The sequence below is a fragment of the Scleropages formosus genome, chromosome 8 (assembly GCF_900964775.1).
Source record: "Scleropages formosus chromosome 8, fSclFor1.1, whole genome shotgun sequence".
Taxonomy (NCBI): domain Eukaryota; kingdom Metazoa; phylum Chordata; class Actinopteri; order Osteoglossiformes; family Osteoglossidae; genus Scleropages; species Scleropages formosus.
Genome location: NC_041813.1, coordinates 14,672,420 through 14,696,362, shown reverse-complemented (window position 1 = coordinate 14,696,362; position 23,943 = coordinate 14,672,420). Strand labels below are relative to the sequence as shown.

The following is a 23,943-nucleotide window of genomic DNA, read 5'->3' as shown; positions in this document are numbered from 1 at the left end:
AGAGTCAAGAGAGGAAAATAGGGCATAAAGGAAAATGTTAGTAGCATTGTCTGTTGATAGATCTAAGAATTGTGCAGCAGAAGGGAGAGTTGACAGTATGGCAGAGGTAAGGCAGGACGGTGAGAAAGATTTTAAGTCATGGCAAAAGGTGACAATGGGTGCAGAAGAAGGAGCGGGATTAGTAGTGAGGCATGGTTGGAAGGAGATAAAGAAATGATCGGAGAGATGCAGTGGAGTGACAGAGAGGACAGAACAGCCACAGTTATGGAGAAGACAAGGCCAAGGGTTTTCCCAGCTTTGTGAGTAGCAAAGGACTGGGACAGGGAGAGGTCAAAGGACTATACGAGCAGCAAAATGCCAGTTGCATGAATGTCAGGGGGCCAGTGAAGGAACGGCCTGCCGCCCCGGAGAAGACATGTTCCACCAGGTGTGATATGCTACGGCAAAGGGAGGCTATATTGCCAGAGGGTTTAGTTGGACCCAGTGCTATTGTCTCGGTACAAATTGAGGGCATTTACGCTAAAGCTTTGCTCGATAGCGGTTCCCAGGTTACTCTACTGTATCGCTCCTTCTATGACCAGTATTTGAAGCACTTGCCTTTGACCCCTACCGAGTGCCTAGAGATTTGGAGCCTTAGTGTGGAGCAATATCCATATGATGGCTATCTGTGCGTGAAACTGGAGTTCACTGGAGATGTAGTAAGAGTAGTGGAGACCATAGAAACGCTTGTGCTTGTGTGTCCAGACCCGGTTGTGAAAGGGGAGGTTTCTGTGGTGATTGGTACAAACACCTCCATAGTTAGGAGGCTCTTCCAGTCTTGCATAAATCAAAAGGGGGGAAATTTCTTACCTACCCTTGCTGTCCACCCAGTAATAAAAGAAGCATATGAAAAGTTCCAGGAAGCTTCTGACGGCCTGGCTGAGGAAAGGCGAGGGACCGTCTGGTTCACGAGGAGCAAGCCTTTCACTCTGGCCCCAGGGGGTGTTGCTACAGTGATTGGCACTCCAAAGTTTCCTGGGCACCTGAATAGTCAGGCTGTGGTTATAGATCACCCAGAGGAGGGCCCTTTCCCGGAAGGGCTGCTGGTAATGCCTGTTGTAGAGGAGTCAGGAACTGTCCAGTGCCGTCACCTCGCAGTCACTTTGAGGAATGTGTCTCAGCAGCCGGTGACATTTAAACGTGGAATGCCTATTGCGCACCTATTGCCAGTGGATGTGATAAATAAGGGGCTAGGAAGGGAGAAGACGATGCCACATACGTCTCAACTATCCCCCTCTTCCTTCAACTTTGGGGACTCTCCTGTGCCTATTGAGTGGAAGGATAGACTGTGTTGGAAAATGATGTAGAGGAAAGAGGTCTTTTCTTGCAGTGAGTTTAATGTAGGGTGTGCTAAGAGTACGCAGCACCACATTCGAGTGACGAATGAAACGCCTTTCGGAGAGCGTTGCAGACATTTACCGCCAGGGGATCTAGAGGATGTGAGGAAACATCTCCATGATCTGAAGGAGGCTGGAATCATCTTGGAATCTCTGAGCCCTTACGCTTCTCCGATAGTGGTGGTTCGGAAGAAAAATGGAACCATACGTATGTGTGTGGACTACAGAACCCTGAACAGGAGAACAATTCCTGATCAGTACACAGTTCCTCGGGTGGAGGATGCTTTGGCCTGCCTGAGTGGTAGCCAGTAGTTCAGTGTGCTGGAACTCAGAAGTGGTTATTATCAGATCCCTCTGAGCGCAGCAGACAAGGAAAAGACCACATTCATCTGTCCCGCGGGATTTTTACCAGTTTGAGCGGATGCCACAAGGGATATGTGGGGCCCCAGCAACCTTCCAACGGGTCATGGAGTGGACTGTAGGAGATATGAATCTTCTGGAATGCCTAGTGTATCTTGATGACATCATTGTATTTAGGCGAACGTTGGAGGAGCATGAGCAGCGCCTTCTAAAGGTGCTGGACAGACTAAAGGAGGAGGGACTGAAGTTGTCTTTGGACAAGTGCCAGTTCTACTGCCCTTCGGTGACTTACCTTGGGCATGTTGTGTCCAGAGATGGCATCGCTACAGATCCCTCGAAGGTTGAAGCAGTGAAGTCGTGGCCACGCCCAGAGAGCATTACTGCTCTTCGCTCTTTTCTCGGGTTTTGTGGATACTACAGACGGTTTGTGAAAGATTTCTCCAAGGTCTGTTATCCCCTAAATCAGCTGCTGCAGGGCTGCATCGTAGCTAGAGGACCAGGAAGAGTGGCAGGGGCTAAGACTGCCTCTCAAGATGGAAGGAAACCAACATCAGGTCTGTGTCCAAAGGAGTGGCACCACCCTTCAGAGCCATTTGGTCCTAGGTGGGATGAGGACTGCGAGAAAGCTTTTGAAACGCTAAAACGGAGTCTCACAGAGGCCCCGGTTTTGGATATGGCCAATCCAGGACTGCCTTATGTGCTGCATGTTGATGCTAATAGAGAAGGTTTGGGGGGTGTCCTCTATCAGGATCAGGGAGCGGGCCTGCGCCCTGTGGCTTTTGTCAGCAGAAGCCTCTTCCCAGCAGAGAAAAATTACCCCACCCATAAGCTAGAGTTTTTGGCATTAAAGTGGGTGATTACCGACAAGCTGCATGATTACCTCTATGGAGCTAAGTTTGAGGTGCACACAGATAATAACCCATTGACTTATGTCCTGACCACAGCCAAGTTGGATGCAGCAGGGCATTGATAGCTGGCGGAACTGGCCACATATGATTTCACCCTGAAGTACCACCCCAGGAAGCAGAATCTTGAGGCAGACGCCTTGTCACGGCGCTCACATGTCCATCCTGAGGCATCTCAGGGGAGGGGGGCCATGCCAGCTGACTCAGTCCAAGCTATCTGCCAGATGTCCTCAGTCAGACCACCTCGCTATTGTCACTGCAGAGCTGTTGATCTCATGGGCTCATCAAAAGGGGCGGTACCCAAAGCCTATAGCAACTTATCTTTCCTGAATATTCAGCAGCTGCCCCAACTGACTCCAACAGACCTCTCATATTCACAGCAGAAAGACCCTTGCATTGGCGAAGTGTGGCATGCGGTTAATCAGAAGAATGTCGAACATGCCAACAAAGGGAGACATCCTGATATGTCTTTGCTGCTGAAAGAGTGGGACAAGTTACAGGTTGCGAATTCCGTATTGTACAGGATGAGTAAGCCACCCAACAAGCCGCCTCGCCAGCAACTGTTGCTTCCCCAAGAGTTCAGAGAGACAGTACTCCAGTCTCTACATGACGAGTCGGGCCATCTTGGGTTCGAGAAGACCTATGGGCTGCTACGAGAGAGGTTTTATTGGCCTCGCATGAAGACACAGGTTGAAAGGTACTGTAAAAGCTGTCTCAGGTGTATTCAGAGGAAGACACTGCCCAAGAGAGCTGCTGAGTTGTCGCATCTTCACAGTGATGGACCGACGGATCTCGTCTGCATGGATTTCTTGATGATTGAGCCTGATTCCAGCAACTTCTGCAATGTGCTTGTGGTTACAGATCACTACACCCGTTATGCTCAAGCTTTTGCAACTAGGGATCAGAAGGCAGAAACGGTCGCTAAGGTCTTGTGGGAGAAATACTTTGTCCACTATGGGCTACCCAAGAGGGTGCACTCCGATCAAGGCAGGGATTTCATGAGTCGGCTCATCCATGAGTTGTTGAGCATGCTTGGCATAAAGAAATCAAGAACTACACCTTACCATCCTCAGGGCGATCCCCAGCCGAAGCAGTTTAACCGAACTCTGCTTGATATGCTCGGGACCCTTGACGCCCCAGACAAAAGGAAATGGGGTAAACACATTAGCTATCTCATACACGCGTACAAGTGCACGCTGAATGAGTCAACCGGCTACTCGCCGTATTTCCTAATGCTTGGTCGAGAGGCTAGGTTGCCAGTAGATGTGGCATTTGGAGCATCGGGTGACGGTACCTCCAACAAATCCTATACAAGATACGTCAAAAACATGAAGCGTGAGCTTCAAGCTGCATATCAGTTGGCTGAGAGTGTGTCGAAGAAGAGGAATGAAGGGAACAAGCGACAGTACGATCAGAGGGTCCGTTACTGCCCTTTAGCCCCTGGTGACCGCGTCTTGATTCGAAATCTTGGACTACAAGGGAAGGCCAAGCTTGCTGACCGCTGGAAGGACACCCCTTATATTGTGGAGGATCAACTTCTTGGGTTGCCTGTGTTCAGATTGAAGCCAGAGGGTGAATTGGGCCCTGGGAAAGTACTGCACCGCAATCACATTCTGCCTATTGGGCAGGAGGTACGGTGGCGGTCTGAAAAGACTACAGAGACATCCAAATTTAAAAGGAGGGCTAGTAAGCGGCTCCAAGCAAAGAGAGATGAGAGTTGTGGTCGCTCTTGCTTGCCAGCGGTTGAACTGGAATGCGCAAAGGAGCCTGAGTCTGATTCAGAAGAAGAAGAAACGGGGGTCTGGTATTACTGTTATCTTCAGAGGAGGTCACTGGAGCCAGGGCCTCTGAGCAGTGAATCTGTTGAACTGTTTGACCTGGATTTGGGTCTGGATGTCCTCACGAATGGCTCAGGCCTGGAAATGACTGCGGTTGAGAGGCCGGCAGTGATGGACGTGGATAGACCCACTGCAACTTGTAGGACGGGTGTCCAGGGAGATGAAGTCGAGTGTGGCGCTGGGGTACGGACAGCAGAAGTGAGTGAGGGACTGGATAATGTCGCAGAGAGCTCAGCGGAGTCTGCGTGGCCTCAGCGACTGAGAAGGGCCCCTACCCAACTCACCTATGATAAGCTGGGGAGCCCCACTACAGTAGCTGTTAGCACACACACAGCTATTTCAGTTAAGGTTGGTGAAGATCTTAGTAGTTTCTCTTCACCTCCTATCCGGAGATACACCAGCACTTTGTACAAGTGGATAGGTTGAAGGGAATGTGTATATTCTGTTCTCATAAGATGTTGAAAGGATGGGATGTGATGTGGGTTGATTGTCATGAGGACATGACAAATTTTGGTGGGGGGAGAGTGTAGCCCCCACGCAGTTTGCTCCCATGTGTGGTTGGATGTTTGGGGTGGAAAATGGTTATATAAATTTGCAGGGGGTTATGGTTTTGTAACATGACGTTTTTGTTGTTCCTGTATGGTGTGTTTTCTTTGGTGTTTGTTGGTGGGAGAGATGTCATTTAGGGACTGCCCAATCAGTGCTGGTGGGGAAAGTGCTTGCGACCTTGTGGTGTGGGATGTTCCGGGGAGAGAAGGGGAAGAAGACAGAGTAGGAAGAGAGTTGGAACACCGCGTAGGGAGAAAGGGGAGTTTTTTTGAGACCGGGCGAGGAGAACGAGCCGGTTTGGGTTCGTTCTCGCTTGGGTGTTTGGGAAAAAAAACGGCGCGAGCAACACAACCAGCCGGCGTGAGTCAGTTAGGTTTGAGTAGTTTTAAGGGAAAGAGCGGGAACGGAGCAGGTGTGGGAGACACCGCGTTGCACCGAGTTTTTTTTCGGAGTGGTGGGGCAGTGGAAGTGTTAGGGTTTGGCCAGCGCGACTGGACCCGGAGAGAGTGTCGCCAGGACTCGCCATCATCGCTCCACCCTCGCTGAAGAGAGGGTGGATGTGAAGACAGGTCGTTGTCGGTTTCCTGCACCGCACGAAAACCGTGAGTAACGGCAGGAATTTCCCTTGGTGGTGGACAAGGAGCTCCAGACTAAAGAGCGCCAACGAGACGACTGTACCAGAGACTGAGTCATATATATATATATATATATAAAAAAAAAGTATTCGTTTTCTTTGTTGGTGTGAATATGGTAATATTTATTTGTGTGGACGTTTTATATTAAATGTTTGTTGGGTTTATTTCACCTGAATGTTGTGACAGTCCCTGTGTGGGTGTGAACGTTTTTTTTGGGGGAAAGGAAAAGGGGCTGAGGTTGCTAAGTGTGATGCATGGGAGGTTTGTACTCACAGTAGTATAACAGTATAGCTGCACGACGCTAACTGGGCCTCTCCTCACCCTAGCGAGAGTCATACCCCGCAATTTGGGAAGCAACAGTACACGCATCCCAAAGTTGTGTTGTAGACACCACCGATTCACCTCCCATGCTAGTAATATTAAAAAAACATCAGAATTGAGTGGGTGGGCTACAGCTGTTTTTCAGATGCAAGTTTAAGGCGAAGCTACCACAAAAAGTTACATAAAAACTTGCTTTATGTTTATTGCTTGTCCAATTTATGTTTGCATAAGACTAAAACCTTTAGCCACATGGCTACAGGCCTCCATTCCTCTTTTATGACCATTCCTCACAGCCTGTAGCCAAGGCCAAATCATTCACACTCTGAATACTAGTATATAAAAAAACATTTTAGCCCTCAGCACATTACATACCATACAGCTCCTGTAACCCCCACACACAGTCTCAACATAAATCTAAAACTGACACCGAGTGCTTACTGAATCAGAAGGAGCTACAACAACAACAACAAACAACCATAATCCCAGGAGGCCAGGATCAAACAGAAATCTCATCAGCAACCTAAAACTTAAAAAAAGAAAAAAAAACACAAACAAAACAGCATTTTGTTTTTACACTGGGTCCAGAGCTTTACAAACATAACTGTGGAATTCTGATCATAAATCTATGATATCATTAAAAACTATAAAAAATACATGGATAAAAGGTAAGACAGGCAAAGAGTCATCAAGCCCTGTAAAGCTTTATGTAGCCATGCATTAGGATTTCCAAGTCAACCTTAGAGAAGCTAGTACAAATCTTAGAATAGATGTCATGTGGTCACTTGCACAGGACATGGTTGGGATTCTAGCTGCTGAATTCTGAACACACTGAGGTTTGTTTAAGGTGGACTTTGAAACTACAGTAAGGAGGGTATTGCAGTAATTGATTCTGGAGAAGAGCATGCTACATTTTGACAACAGAACACATTACTAGTTTGGCATGTTTCTCAGGTAAGAAAGTTGGGTTTTAACGAAGTCCCACACCTGTGGTTCAAATGTGAGACCAGGGTCAAGAGTATGCTTTTTTTTTTAAAAAAATTAAGAATGAAACTGTAGTAGACTGTCATCTATGCATATGGATCCAGCATTTACTCTGCTTAAGTGACAGGGGTGTTAAGAATCATGGCTTCAGTCTTGTCAATGTTTGGCTGTGGAAACTTTTTAGACATCCAAGACTAAATATCAGAAATGCAGTTCTATATTGTTGAGACAGTTACTTCAATGTTGTTTGCTAATGATGCATATTTGAGCATCATCAGCATAAAATTTATAGCTCAAGCCATTTGATTTTTAAATTTGACAATGTGGAAACATGTACACATTGAATAACAGAAGGCCTAGTATAAAATGTTGAGGTACATCAGACTTTACATTCCAAAACAAATTACACTAAAGTAAAATTAGAGAGTGGTGGAAAGATATTAGATGATATTACATAATACTGGAGATTCCAAAGACAGTTTCAAGATAGGAGAGAAAAGTATGATGCTTTACAGTGTCAAAAGCAGTGCTGAAATCTAGGAGAATTAGAATGGACGTCAAAAAGCAGTTTTCAGTAAGGAATCCAAAGTGATTGGAAGAAAGCAATACCTTGGTGCAACGTCTGAGTCACTGCTTTTGAAATAAAGCAGCTGAGTTGCTGTGAATTTCAGGAACTTGATGGCTTCACTATGATGCCATGGTAATAAGGTAAAAAGGGAAAATCTGGCAGTTTTGACAAAGGAACTGAGTTGGAAAAAACTGAAAAAAATACAACAAATGGTCTGAGAAGAGTATCAAACAAAGCTGTTCAAGTGTACCTTCTGAATCTGAAACCATAAGTTCACCAATAATGCCAAAGTTCACCAAATATTTTCAATGCTTTCTCAGAACAAGATGATGAAGTTCCAGAGTATATATAATCACCAAAAGAGGACACTTGAAGAGTATAAAAATGTTGACCAAAATCCCAGTTTCTGATGCAACTTGTTGATGGCAAGGTCAGAAACTGGATCCATGGACTCAGTGTGCCTGGTATCAATGGTACACACTGGTGGTGGTGTAATGGTGTGGGGTTGTTTTCTTGGCACAAAGGTTTTTTCAGTACCAACAGAGCACTGTTTGAATGCCATAAAGTACCAAAACATACGGTATTGTGCAAAAGTCTTAGGCATTTAGATGTTTCACAAAAATATTTGTTTTAGACAGTTATTTAATACCTTCTGCATTGGTGTCAATGGGAAAGAGCATATTTTAGATTTCCAAGCATTCCTTGTGCAAAAAGTTACAGTATTACAGTAAGGGTTTTGTATGTTGTTAAAGAAAGAAAGTATACACACATACACACTGTCTGAGACTGCTTGTGCCGAGCGGGGTCAAGGCGAACTGGAGCCTAACTCAGCAACATAGGGCGCAAGACTGGAGGGGGAAGGGACACATCCAGGACGGGACGCAAGTCCACTGCAAGGCATCCCAAGCAGGACTTGACCCCCAGACCCGCCAGAGAGCGGAACCTAGTCAAGCCTGCCGTGACCCCACTTGGGACAAGCGGTTGTTGACGATGGATGGTTATTAAGCTTTGTAGGAAGTTTATTAAGTCCATTATTTTTGGAAGCATTCTCACTTTACAGCTTTTTTCCCCCAACCAAGTGCCTAAAACTTTTGCACAGTACTGTATATACATGTAAAAAACAGTACACACACACAGACTCACACACACACAATATATAAACAGTAAAGCCTGATGTACTGTACGCTGCTATTTAGGCAAATCTGCATTTACTTGATAAGGGCAGACATCCTTACCTGAGACTGGCGTACGAAGATGCCATGATTCTCTTCACAGGTGAAATAGCGTTTGCCCTGTACCGTGCCATCATTCTTGCCCTTGGCCTCATCCAAGATGACACCTACCCACTTGCCCGTGGCGAAGAGTGTAGCGCCAATGTAGGCCACTGTACCACGGTGGCCCTTGCCAATCACCTCCACCAGAGATCCCACCTTGACTGGCTTGCCACCCCCGTCTGAGCTCATCCTACTGCTGCCACTACTGGTCGTCTGGGAAAGGTGAAGGGGTGAGAGAGACAGATTTGTTCAGTTAGACATTAATGTTCAATCCTTTTGCACTCCCCAGCCTATAAAACCTAGTAAAACCTATGGCAAAACAATCAAAGCAAAGAATTCTTGTCCACACTCTCTATCCTTACCTCTCTGGACTTAGGACTACCGTACATGTTCCTACTAAGTTGCATAGACTGACATCACCTGTTTTACCTGCAGACTGTAAGTATGTCTGCACATGACTGCGCTATGTGTTCACTAGTTTCATCTTCCTGAGACTGCACCAGCAGCAGCTCTGTCTGTGCCACACACCCCTTCCATTGCACTAGCTACAGCTGACAGAACAGCTGATCCTGCAGATAAAATGTGGCTCTCAGTGTCACTCTGACATTGGATATCAATATGAGATTTGGCAAAACAGCCAGAGTCAACAGGATTTGGTTCAACTTCCCTTATATAAGATGTTCTTTTAAACAGAAGACACTAAAAATTCAAGGAAGCAATTTTGGATCATGGAAACTTGCACAAGAAATCCTCTGACTACCCTGCGATGGTCTAGTATCCCTTCCAGGGTATAGTCTAGGGTTAGTCTTCTGCCTTATGCTTCTGCGATAAGCTCAAGCCCACCACAAACCTGACTTGGATAAGGGGTTAGCAATAGTTAGTGAGTCTTGAACCCTGCATAAATAACTCACAACAAAAACCTAAGCAGTTAAATGACTAAAATAATTACTTTTCCCGTTACTTGCATAGCAAGTTTTGAATATGCTGTCCTCTGTCAGGGCTCCACTGGACACCGCTGTGTTCAGTTGCAGCTCAGTCATCTTCAGCAATAAAGCACTGTGCTTCTGTTTGGTACACTTCACTTTCATCTGCTGTCATTTGATCACTGTTAACTCTTTTACAGCAAATTAGTTACTCTTTGTTTATCATATTTGTATTTACTTGAACTTGAGGGCTGAAATAAGATGGACAAACGTCCACTTTTTTATTGAGATGAATAACAAGCCCCTCTGTGTGATATGCAATGAAACAGTTCTTACAAATACATTTACATTTATTCACTTAGCAGACGCTTTGCTCTAAAGAAACGTACATCTCAGAGAAAAACATGAGTGGATTACATCAACAGAGGGAGAGACATGGATGCAGACACGTAATTCTAGAGTACAGTTAATCTGTGACATTGCACAACATGAACCAGTATATATTACGAGTAGCTACATAAAGGTTTATCTATTATTCAACAATTTCTGACAAAAATCAAACAAATATTTACATTTATCATGAATAAAAACATGATAAGCTTATAGCATGAAATATGCATCTACGTTTGATGGATTTCAAGTCTAATTTTGTGATGTCACAGTATGCAAACTAAAAAAATAAATTTTGATGCCAGTAACGGCTCTATACATCGGAATCACTGGTCACACCAAGCTGTGCAGTAGCTCAAATTGTCACTATAAAATCAAAATCACTGAAGTTTTGTTGGCAAGTATGGAGGTATGGTATAATCTGGGATGATTAAAGTTTGTGGAGTTGGAGTGTTTTACAGCATTTTATGGAGGTGTGGTGTTTAAATGGAGTGGTTGAGCTTGTGAAATTGCTGCATTTGTTGAGGGTGAAGGGAATCTAATGTGTGTGGAGAGGGGTGGGTCTGGGATGCCAGACTACACTGTTGAGCCTTCTTGAAGTGTTGTGTGCCTAATTCAACGAAACACCAATGAAGTGAAGTTCCCACTTGATAATCTCAATGAAATATGCATGTTGGCACCCTATAGTTGATGTGGTGGCTGGGGGAGTCGAGATGTATGGTGGCAATATCGGATGTTTTTTCTCTGTGGCTTCACGGTGAAGTTGATTGGCTTGCATCCTTGTGTATAGCCGTTGTAATATATGCATGGGCTATAACACCTTATCCTGTGTATGTTGAATATGAAAAGAATGTTTGAAGGGAGTTACTGGTGTAGATGTCCTGAAGAAAGAAAAAAAGCCCAGTTTGCTCAAATAAGTTTATTATGACAGACTATTGTTTGACAAATTGATCAATTAGCCACTAATGCTCAGAACACTTTAAAAATAACAGGTTCAAATTATTATTATTATTATCATCATCATCATTATTTTTATTACTCATTCACTATCCTTAGCCATTTGTCAGGGTCATGGAGGTCCATTGCCTATCCTGGAAGAATAGTGCACAAGGCTAAACTGGGGTTGCCCTAGACTGGATGCCAGCCTAACACAATATTATTATTGTGGTGTGTTGACTTTCAGCATGTGTACAATCTGAAGGGAGAAGTTAATTTCTTTCTATTAGACTTTTACAAGAATTATGTCTGGCAAGAAAAGTATGCTATATAAATCTATATATGATATTATGTTTTGTTGAATCAGGTCTTGTTTTCAAAACTGTTCCACTCTCTAGTAAATAATTTGAGACATTTAACAGTCAGTATATCACTTACTGGAATTTTTACATGTCTGGCTCTTAAATCAGATCAGAAAGATTATTGTGACCCTTGCCAAAAAGGTTGGACATCCCTGGCTTACAATAAATCATTTGCATATTTCAATCAATAAGGCACTGAACACTCAGAATCCTGCTGTAATACACTTGCTGAACATGGAATAGTTTCAGTTACGTTTCACAACACTGGTCTTGCACTGGTTGTTTATTATTTCCTAAAGAAAGACTCTCCAAGGACCCTATGTTGCAGCAGCATTAAGAATTCAACAGTGAAGTCATTGGTAAGAGACCTGCTGCTGGAAGACTTGAATCAGAGAACTAACATCTCCTTTAAATGTTTGTGCCACTTGAAACAACAGAACTCAGTTTATTAAACTGAGAATGTAAAAAAAAAAAAAAAAAAGATCCCCAGGTTAATCCAGAGGTAAATCTACTGTACACTTTAACTCAGTAACAAAGAAAAATGCAAATAACTAACAGAAATGAGCCAGTCTTGATACCTTTTTTTGTGGCACAAAATTCAAAAGCATGAGGAACAACTAGTTAGACCTTGGCAGTATTATTATGGAACATGTAAATATACTGGTCAAGTATAAAAAGATGGGAAGCATTCGTTCATTTCTGAATCAGAAATTTCCATATTAATTTCCAAAACATACCAATGTTAGCCTATATAAGCATTAAGAAAGACAGTGCTGGAAATAACTGTGCACACTAGGAAGAATAACAATTAGTCCAGATAAAGTATGAAGCTAAAAACTAGACAGTCACATTGCTTCTCACGAGTTCATGGGTGAGCTACTATACAGATGTATCACTGCTCCTATGACAAGCCTACACTGGCCATCACCCACAGCAAAGTGAACAGCAATGGCAATAGTCATACAAGTTTTTATATGACTAAAATATGGAAAAAGAAAACTAAACTGCATGAAAGAAAAGGACAGGTGGTAAACTGATAGCCAAAGGACAGGACCAATAGTGCAGTGTAATGTAATGGCTAATATTTCCAGTGACATTGTAATGGTTAGAGCTGTTACTTTTGGATCTGAAGGTTACAGGTTTGAATCTCACTTACTGCTGTAGTACCCTTGAGAAATGTCCCATAAATTGCTCCAGTAAAAGTTATCCAGCTATATACAGCAACTGGGTTAGAGTTAGGGTTAGTTAATTACGATAATAATTGTTGGTAACTTAATACTGTAAGTCTTTTTGGAGAAAACGGTCAGCTAAATGTAGTGTAAAGTCCATAGATTGTGCAACAAAAGGCCAAATGACTGAGAAGTCAAGCTTTCAAAACTCTATACAATTTTATCAGAAGACTAACAGAATATCTGTGATATGAAAGATACAAAAGTACAACAGTGAATATGAATCCAAGTTCTGCCCACAGCCATTACAGTGAATCATCATTAAAACTCAGTTTCAAAATGTTAACTTTGATTCTGTGAGGGACAAGCCTGGTGACCAGTAATAAGTATTAGCCAATACTTATATTAGACATGTAAACATGAGCCACATTTTACTGTGGCTGATACAGAACTGCTCCTCATGCAGCTTTCCTTCTCTTTTCACATAGGCAAACAAACTGAAGAACAAATCAGCACATTCTTTCACAATCACATTCAGCTCCACATGTGACTCCTGTCATTTCTTCAATATTTTTTCCACAAAAACAGCATCTCAGCTGACCTCCACCTTTTGATTTCAGAAAACAAAAGATAGAATTAAAAAAAGGCTTAGAATCTGCTCGTCGTGGCCAAAGATCAAGTTTGACTGGGTGACGTCTGCATGACACAAACACTAAATGTGTCAATGTATCACTGTCTTTTCTGTTTGTGCTTCATTAATGATGACTGAAACTGAACATTAACAAAGAATGTTTACAAAGTGTAAATGGCAAAAACAATACTGAAAGGCAGGTAAATCAGTTTAAGTCTGTCACAGTATTACCTTCATCTGTTTATATCAGTTCAACCCAGGCTCACTACAGCCTTACCTAGTGCTGCTAAGGAAACACAAACACGCAGACAACTTGAGAACCTTTTACAAGATTTACTCACCCGGCTGTATGTGTGTCGCTTGGACTGAGACATGCTGGCCCTTGTTGCTACCGAACCACCACACTCCACAATGGCCTGTCTATCTCTTCTCCTTTAAAAGCAAAACTCACGGGTTTGGTGGGAGTGGTGGGATACAAATTTGCTACTGGGGGATTGGTGATGCTGTCTATGTTGTCCCCAGTCACACCATGACTGCTACAATGCCCACTTCAACACGCTGAGCTCACAAATTTGCCTCCGATTGTTTACAGACTGCAGAAGCGCAGACTGTCCTGGATGAGCGATGCCATCAGATTGGAGAAGGGGGTTTCCTGTGATGGTAGAAAAGGGAACCTTTTAACTCCGTTAGCCGAAGGACAGCGTAGGGAGGTATGAAGTGGTGGAGAAAGCAAAAACCAATCCTGGAGCATCTGCTGAGGGACTGTGGTGCGCTAGTGCCGGCGCGACCGCCTGCTGCAGGAGGGAAGAAGGGCGGGTGGGCCGACAGGGTACTGCGCAGGGTCCTAGTGCTCACAGTCTGCAGTGCTGTCATTGGGGCTTGGCCCACATGCTCAGGACTGAGCTCTCTCCAAGGCTACATTAAAAATGTTCTGCTTCTGCAGTCCTTACCTACAGATGGACTACAGTGGTGTCATTATTTCTGCAACCAGTCAGAAACAGCCAGTGAGCTTTTCAATCATTGAGCTCAGGATTCTGACAGTTAAATGGGGTCTACCTCATAGCAGCCTTTTCTGCGTTATTCTCAGTAAACACTCCTATTAAAGGTCAGTAACAGTTTGCACCGAATAAAACATCATACAGCAGGGTGCTCTGCAGTGAGTACACCTGGAAGTGAATGAGCAGACAATGATCATGCTCATACCTCCATTCAACTCCGAAGGCCTTGAGGGAAAGTAATGAGACACTGATTTGTCCTTCCACACAAGCTGCAGTGAAACAAGGAGTTGCTTACCAAGATTTCATCCCACACACCATCTTCCCAGTGCACCTGTCAGCTCTAAAGTGGATTTTGGATGAATTCAAACTAAACATGAGCAAATCAAGTTTGTGCATGGTCTGGGACACTCACCATTCATCTGGAATCAAACTTGGGATCAAAGGTGTGGCACTAAGATGGTTTGAGTCCTACCTATCTGACAGATCCTATCAGGTGGTCTGGTGGAGCTCCCGTTCTTCTTCTCTGCCTCTCTCAACCGGTGTCCCGCAGGGCTTGGTACTGGGTCCTCTTCTCTTCTCGATCTACACCTCCTGCCTTGGCCCGGTCATAGCCTCCCGTGGATTCAAATACCACTGCTATGCTGATACCCTGCTCTTCCTCTCCTTCCCACCTGGAGCATCAGACATTTCTGCACGCATTGCTGCCTGCCTGTCAGACACCTCTGCTTGGATGTCTGATCATCACCTACAACTCAACTTCTCCAAATCAGAGATTCTTCACCTTCCAGCTGGCCTGTCCTCCTGTCATGATCTCTCAATCAAACTGGACAACTCACTCATTTTGCCTACCTCCTCAGCTAAGAGTCTGGGAGTGACAATTGACTCAAGTCTGTCTTTCTCTCAGCACATTGAAGCCACAACCTGGACCTGCAGATACATCCTGCATAATATCCGCAGGATCCGTCCTTACCTCGCAACAGACTCTGCCCAACTACTTGTCCAGGCCACGGCAACATCCCATCTGGACTACTGCAACTCTCTCTTGTGTGGCCTTCCCGCTACTGCAATCAAACCTCTGCAGCTGATACAGAATGCTGCTGCACGAGTTGTGTTTGACTTGCCAAAGCGTTCCCATGTATCTCCCCTACTCATTTCTCTGCACTGGCTTCCTATAGCTGCCCGGATCAAATTCAAGAGCCTGGTCATTGCCTACAAATGCATCAATAGAACTGCTCCTAGCTATTTACAAGACTTGATCAACCACTACACCCCACCCAGACTGCTTTGCTCATCTACTTCTTCACGCTTGGTGGTCCCACACACAAAAAGTAAAGCGCAGAGATTCACAATTCTGGCTCCGTTGTGGTGAAATGACCTCTCCCTCAGAACTGCAGAAACACTCTACATTCAAGAAGGGTCTGAAAACTCACCTTTTCCGGACTCACTTCGCCCACGATCTCTCAAGCTCATGTATGGTGTAAATGTTCATGCACCTTGAATTTATGAACATACCCAGATAAGCATTTGCATAGCTGCTAGTCCTGTATTGTATGTAAATGTTTGTGTACCTTTTTAACAAAACAAAACAAAAAAAGAACTGTAGGAAGGCGATCAGGATTAGTATTTCCTGAGTTTTGTGCACCTAGTCATGCAATGAACATCGGTGTATAAAGTGGAAAGAAACAAACTCGGTTTACTTAAGAATCACATGTCTGCAACTATGTCTCTCTTTCTCCTAATGCAATGCACAAATTGTATTTTCTCTGAGATATACATCACTTTGAAGAAAGTATTTGAAAGCATCTGCAAAATGAATAAATGTATGTAAATGTAAGTGCTCTCCAAATGCTATTGTGCACTACATCCTCATACATAATATACTGGCTTAACAGCTTGAACAGGTAACAGTTATAATAGTTTTCCCATTTAAACAGCTGTACCTGAAAGGACTTTATCATGTTATTCATAGATACACATTAAGCTGAACAACTGGTTTCCAATTTGCTGACCATTCCCAATGAAACAGCGGAGAACAACTGTCAATTAATAAACAAGGGAGCGTGATGTAAACAGATGGTGTATGGTGCCAGCAGGTACAGATACGCCCTCTGCAAACATGGTTATGTTTGCACCCTGGCCTCACCATCAGATTGGTAGCAGAGTGATGAGTTTGGGCCTCTCAGTTTGGCTCTGCCAACTGACTGTGACTGAGTAAATAATTTTCCACAGATCACATTCCACTCAGTCACCACTGAATCTTGGACAAATTTACATCATATTCTTACTACACTTGGGATGTTCAGCAAATGTAACAATACATATCACAAAATCGTTGAGGTTACAAGAATACTTTCATTCATATATTTAGCAATGCTCCACTGTATAGTACATAAACTGGACAGAGGGGTTCCAGACTTGACAGGAACCTTAGAGAACCACAGTCACAGTAAAAGGTCCAGAACTACACTGGTTCCTCTGATGTGGTGTTCACATCTCTACTGCCTTACAAGGGACTGCTTCCATAACCATAAACAATGTGCAAAGTGGATTTCTTTTGTTCTCCTGTCTGTTCTGAATGAAGCCTTTCCCTACAGAACACTGACATGTCATATACCTGGTGATCAGATGAAGGAAGACTGTGCACTGGACAGACAGACACACACACACACACACACACACACACACACACCTTCTGAACCGCTCATTCCATACGGGGTTGCGGGGAACCGGAGCCTACCCGGCAACACAGGGCGTAGGGCCGGGGACACACCCAGGACGGGACGCCAGTCCGCCACAGGGCACCCCAAGCGGGACTCGAACCCTAGACCCACTGGAGAGCAGGACCCGGTCCAACCCACTGCGCCACCACGCCCACACTGGACATACATTTAAAGTAAACACTACAGCTTTATCAGTTACACAAGATTTCGGTCCTCTCACACAGGATTCCTCATCCCACATGCGAAGACAAAAACACTGGAAACAAAAGTCAAGAAGGAAAAGACACTGCAGAAAACATAGGAAAATCAAAAGTATTGATTTTCTGGTCAGGAGTCACATTTCACCCATAACAAAAAATATATAATATGGATGGGGTGTAACATCATGTCCTGTGTATCTTGAATGTCCTGTCTAGTTAAACAAGTGACTGCTGTGAATAGGGCAGCTGGCAACAGCGGAAAGACCATGCGACAGCATGAAAAGACAGCTGACAAGAGGGAACACACCCAGCTGGGGCTGTTTTGGGCTAACAACTCAGGGCAGTTGCATCGCTGGCTGTGAAGGCCAGATAGATGCACCTACTATGGCTACAAATGAATCAACTGGTGTGATACCCCGTGAGTCAGCAAGAGCGGGGTGGAAGATGGCTCACAAGTGGATTGTACGGCTTCTGATCTAGGAACGGTTACGGCTACAAGCAGCCAGTTGCAGATGGGGGGTAACCAGTTTGGTTGGTGATGGAAGACAGTTGCAGGTTTCTGTCTGCGGGTGGAAGAAGGTAACATCGGCAAGAGGCCTGAGGATTCATCAGGGAAGGAAAAGGTGCCTGGATGTGGGGGGGCAGGGGCCAGCATTGATCACTACTTCTTGAGAAGTAGCTGAAGTCAGTTGGTTGAAGTCAAGTTGCAGGTTTCACACCAAAGTCCACAGGATATCAGTACCACTGGCACTAAAGAGGTAGGACTGGGCACTGAGTTGCAGGATGGTGAAAGCCAGGTAGAGGAGGCTGTGCAGACAGAGTATGAAACAGGAAAGGAAAAGTCAAGGGGGAAGCAGTCAAAGGTTAAGCGTCCAGCTGGGATATGGGACAGTGTAAATAATGATTTGGTTGGGATTTTCAGTAAAATTAAGGGGTCAGCAGAGAGCAAACTGGATAGCTTGAGGGAGGTTATTTATAGCCATGGGGCAGAGAGATTTGGAGTAATACAGGTGAGGAATAAGGAGCAGCTGGGTGTAGTGAAGTCAAGGTGGAAGGTAGAGATAAAGAGGCTTGTTCTGGAGAGAAGGCAGTTTAAAAGATGATGGAAGCAAGCTGAGGAGTGGAAAAGGGAGGGTATTGGTGCTTTCCAGGCGGGTATAAAAAGTAGACTGACTATATTAAGGTGAGCGGAGGCTCTTAGAAGGAAGAGGAGAAAGAAGGAGCAGGCCAGGGTGGCATTCTTCACAGATCCTTTTAAGTTTGTAAAAGCTTTGTTTGGTAAGGAGAAGACAGGGATGTTAAAGGTGGAAAAGCAGGAGTTGGACAGTTATCTAAGCGAGGTATACTCTGGTGAAGAGCATGATGGTGGACTTGAGTTGCCAGTGGCTATCCCCCCATAGGGGAGATAGAGTGGGAAATGCATGTGTGCCTCCCGAGGTGGGGAAACATGCAAGAGGTTGTGCGGCGGGCAAGGGACTCCTCGGCACCTGGTCCAAAAAGTGTACCATACCTGGTACTTAAATGTGCACGGGATGGGCTAAAATTTTGTGGATATTGATGGCTGTTGTGTGAAAGAAGGGAGTCATTCCCAAGTCGTGGTAGAGAGTGGGAAGAATTTTTATTCCTAAGAAGAAGGATGCTGTTGAGATAGGCCAGATCAGGCCTATTAGCCTTCTTAATGTTGAAGGGAAATTTTTTTTAGTGTTGTGGCAAGGAGGCTGGTAGCATACTTGAATGCCAACAGGTTGACTGATACCTCCGTGCAGAAGGCATGGCTTTCACAATGGCAACGGAAGTTATTATAGGGCTTCCAAATGGATTGTTGGTGGTGACAGGGTGTGGGATGGGACACTCCTACCCTCTATTAGAGCATTCATAAATGATATGACCACAGTTATGCCTGGGGGGGGGGGGGGGGGGGGCGCAGTGGCACAATGGGTCCTGCTCTCTGGTGGATCTGGGGTTCGAGTCCGGCTTGGGGTGCCTTGCGACGGACTGGCGTCCCGTCCTGGGTGTTTTCCCTCCCCCTCCAGCCTTTCGCCCTGTGTTGCCAAGTTAGACTCCGGCTCCCTGCAACCCTGTATGGGACAAGCGGTTTCAGATGGTGTGTGTGTGTGTGTGTGTGTGTGTGTGTGTGTGTGTGTGTGTGTGCGCGCAGCTATGCCTATGGCTCCTTGTACTCATCGTTTTTTGTCTGAGCTCAATGATAACTTGAAGTGGGTAAAGTTGAAGGTTAAGCCAAGTGAAACGAAGAGTCTCTTGGTTGTTGCTGGAAAGGTAGGACAGGAGAGGTTTCATATTGATGAGGAGGTAATTCCATCTATTCTGGAAAAACCAGTTAAGAGCCTGGGTAGGTGGTATAGTTAAGTGATAAGGAGCAGGTTGTGGCACTAAGGGAGTTGGTTGTGAAAATCATCAAGAGTATTGATGTGTCCCTCCTTCCTGGGAAATTAAAGTTGTGGTGTCTACAGTTTGGGCTGCTGCCACACATTAAGTGCCACTTACAGTATATGAGTTTTCTGTATGGGAGGTTGAGAGGTCCTGCAAGGGAGGTTACATCTGGGTACCTGCTGATCAGTATTGCCAAGCAAATGCTTTGGAATGGAAGAACCCAGCTTATCAAGACAGCAATAGACTTGGGTGTACAGCGTGTGCACCAGAAAATCCGGGCTGACCCAACGTTTAGAATGGAGAAGGACATCACGCAATGGGGTTACTCAGAAGCCAAAGAAAGGCTGGAAGGTCTTCCTTTGGCTGTAAACCCACAGGTTTGTGGCAAACTCTCCATCCTTAGGTAAGTAACACACACACACACACACACATTTTCAGAACCGCTTGTCCCATACGGGGTCACGGGGAACCGGAGCCTACCCGGCAACACAGGGCGTAAGGCCAGAGGGGGAAGGGGACACACCCAGAACGGGACGCCAGTCCGCCACAAGGCACCCCAAGTGGGACTCGAACCCCAGACCCACCGAAGAGCAGGACTGTGGTCCAACCCACTGCGCCACCGCACCCCCCTAGGTAAGTAACACACACCATTTAATCCTTACAAGACACCAAGACCCCTATTTTTGGTGTATGTAAGTGTGGTATCTTATGGTGTGTTATGTGTTTTATGTTAGGTGTAGAATTTTTAATATTTATCTTAACTCACCTTTCAGTTTTATAACTCAATATTTTTTTGCACTTTTAAGTAGTCTTTGAAAATGACTACCAGTTTGGTGTGTCTGTTATTTATTACCATTTTTATTTATTTTTGGTTTAGTTTAATGTACATTATGTATGTGGGTGCTTGCTTATTAATCTTATGAAGTGTTTCTTTTATATTTGGTGTTACTGGTTAATTGCACTGTTTTGTTTCATTAATTTTATCAAAATGTTTAAATAGGGGGAGACATGATGCTAAAGAAAAACACCCAAAAGAAATGATAGGTAAGGTGTATGGCAACACCCTGGGAACAGGAAAGTGGACCGCCCCTCTTGAGCGGTAGAGTTGCCAAGTAAGTTGCCTTTATTTCCTTATTGTTTTAGCCTTAGGGTACATTTTTTCAGTGTTAAGAATCTGTCATTTTATGTTTATATTGGTTGGTTGGTTTTATTACATTTTGGATACTTTAGTGGGGGCGGAAGTGATGAATGGACAGATTTTCACTGTCATGTTGGACAGTCTATGGCACCAAACATTTTTAGTCCCCTGGTAACCCATTCTGATCCATTAAGAAGAATTTTTTTTTTCTTATTTTTAAAAAATTAAGAACAACTGTTTGTATGTTCAGGTACAAGCATACCTGGATTATGTGTGTATGTTTTGGACAGAATGTGGAAATCAGATGGCCAAGCCTAAGAAAATTAATTAAGTACATAAAAATAGCCCCATCAAATGTAGTGTTTTAAACTAGCATGTCTAAATATTTATTTGTGTGTGTATATATGTGGGAAATTTGGCACAGTGGTGTATGTAATTTCATTCTCTTCACAATGTGGCACTGGGGCTGACTAAACACAAGTTATACCCCCTAGGAAATACCACCCAACTGGTGGGGTGCTCTCTCAGCAGCCCTGTGCCTCAGTGCTGCACACTACACAGATCAGAACTGCAGCAGTGCCAGGAAGACAACAGCAGGACCTCATAAAGAAACAGGGAGGCAGCAACTGTGAGAATATTGAGTTCTATTAGACTGCCACAGAGGCAGGACACCAAGGAGCATGGCACCCAAAACCACTAGCAAAAACCCCCTTTTCTGCAGAAGGATGACAGTTTTTTTGGATTCTGGGGACATCTCATAGAATAAATGATGCTCCATAATCCTGGGAAAACTGCAGCAAGGATGCTGCTTTACAAGGGGACAGCTGCATCTACATTGACAGCAAGGTTAGTGTGATGTGTGTTCTGACTTAAGGGCACCCATTCCCATAGACATCTCCAATTCACAAGAAAGCACTCTGTACTCTGCTAGAGCACCGAAGGAAGTACAGAGAAATGGAGCAGCTTGAAGGGGACCGGGCTTCAGGAAAAGGAGGCAGTGCTTAGTTTGGTGTTTGGTTCAGTCTCAGTGAATACATTTTCTAACTGGGAGAAATATTTGATGCTTGTTTAATCTGGGCTGACAAAATACCTAAACTGTGGTGCATACCATATCCTAAACTATTTATTTTGCTTGTTGCATCTTCCGTAGCAGTTTCAAAGCATGCCGATATGTTGCAGTGCTTGGAAAACACCAATAACGTGAAAATAGAGTAACACCAACAACAGTATTAAAATATGGTATGACAAGAACTTTGTAATCATAGTCAAAGTACTTTGAGGAAAAAAAGTCTGTTGTTTCCAGCTTCATAACCAGGCTTTCCATGTCAACTCCACAAATACTGACATTAGTATTTGAGTCAAATAATATATATATTTATTTTTAGAACAAGCACATAATATAGAATACATATCCAAAAGAATACCATGCTACTTTCTGGAACAGAATTTCACATCAATTATACAAAAAAGACTTCTTTCAGCATTTTAACTCAGTATATTAAGCTGCTTGGACAGTTCAACTCATTTCTACTATTAACTGATATTTAGCTGACTGCTTTGGTCTAGATGACTTGTAACACCAGATATAAGACAGTGAGCTACATACTGTATTGTTAGCTACTTGTCCACACAACAGATTAGAGTAACACACACTGAAAGGAAGTCGGCAATGCACCTGAAACATACATCACTGGAGTGAAGGAAACCAAAAGACACACGGGTAAAAAAAATGCCAACCCCACACATACTGAGTGGGACTCAAATACACATCCGAATCCACAGCCCACGTGCTGTCAGGCACCAGCACAACACATGGTGATACCCTCTGTATTAATAATGATAATCGTGCTGAGAGAGTATACACTGTGACAAACTCCGTTTCACATATGAATAAACCCACTTGTACAGACAAGAGACACAGGTGTGAATGGGTCGTTGCTAAGCAACACACGGCTCATGCCGCCTCTCCCTGGAGGATGAAGTGTAAAAGGATGTAGCTCAGTCAGTTCCACAATGCGGAGTGTCTCTCTCTCTCTCTCTCTCTTTCAGTCACACACACGCAGGCAGGCACGGTGAAATCATCAGCTCGTCGTTTAACAGCCGTAGTAGTACATCAACCTGTGGAAAACAATTACAATGACACCCTATTACGTGCAGAAACTGCACTGTGTATGACTGTCAAATTGACAGCCAGGAGCAGAAACTGTTCTAGAAAGGTCTCTCAGCGGGGCTCGCGCTCGACTGGACAGGGTGTGTCTGGGTGTGTCCAGACTGCAGTAAGGCGGAATGACGATCACAACAGCACGCGCGCGCACACAGCAGCTCTTCTACGACGGCTCGCTCTCCCTCACACCGTATTACTACTTTTTACTACCTCACAGTTTGAATCCAGTTGTGCTTTGCTACCATTTAACCTGCGCCCCCCCCCCATTTCCGTCATGCACTATATGTATATATTAAAGAACTTACCTAGTATAAAGACTCAGTTCTTGTACTCCTATAGCTCCCGCTGACTCCTCAAAGAAGCGGCACATCAACTTCCGGTATCGCCCACAACCACTCGTATCTACTTCCTGCGGGGGGGGGGGGTTGGAATCGTGAATTTCTTGTAGCACTGTTCGCTCGGCCTTCGTATACCAGATTCCCTGAGAACAAGAAACCGCCATAACTGACAGAATATACACTATTTTCAATACAAACTGGCTTTTTTTTTTTTCCCCACTAAAACGGCCCTTTTTCCTGTTACACTTTAAATTCGCCTCCACTAAAGGTTTTTTCCTTCTCTTGTCAGTCTGGCTAAATCTAATAAAGTAACCTGTACATGACCCTGGATGGATACAATGACCACCAATCATGTACAAGATTGTGGATTGAATGGTGGTGGCTGGACTCCCCTCTTTTAATATAGGCTCTGAATGCTGACAGATATTCCTTCAATTAATACAAGTACACAATCAGTTTTTACCAAAACCAACCATATGTGCTCCACTTCCTATGACATTGATAGTGTCAGCCAATCACAAGCATTTGTTAATGTAAATTTAAATGATGTGTTTATATTTTGATAAAGACTGGTAAAATAAAAGTTTTTCTGTTTTGATGTAATTGTGTATTAAGCTAATATTTTGGTCTTCTAACTATTGAGAAATAATAACTTGCAGGTGTAATAACAAAGAATCATAAATTTTTGTACACTGGATTACAAGAACATCCAAATCTTTTTATCAGATTTGGAATGAAGAAAACAGAGTTCATATAAAGCAAGAGTTCATAGTCCT

The 23,943-nt window shown here is 44.1% G+C and overlaps 1 protein-coding gene across 7 annotated transcripts in view; it reads right to left on the bottom strand.

The window, feature by feature from the left end:
* The window catches only part of dctn1b (dynactin 1b), an 88,380-nt gene extending 65,172 nt beyond the window's left edge, over positions 1 to 23,208 (bottom strand). For 6 of the 7 annotated variants that reach the window (XM_018754733.2, XM_018754734.2, XM_018754735.2 and 3 more), the window contains exons 1-2: positions 13,560 to 14,016; positions 8,769 to 9,020 (exon numbers count right to left, since the gene is read on the bottom strand). In XM_018754733.2, coding sequence (XP_018610249.1) covers positions 8,769 to 9,020; positions 13,560 to 13,592 — 285 coding nt within the window. In that variant the 5' untranslated portion in view covers positions 13,593 to 14,016. Of the gene's footprint in view, positions 1 to 8,768; positions 9,021 to 13,559; positions 14,017 to 23,134 lie in introns of those variants that run through there. The other variant, XM_018754737.2, reaches the window with a different exon arrangement.
* Positions 23,209 to 23,943: the final 735 nt, after the last annotated feature.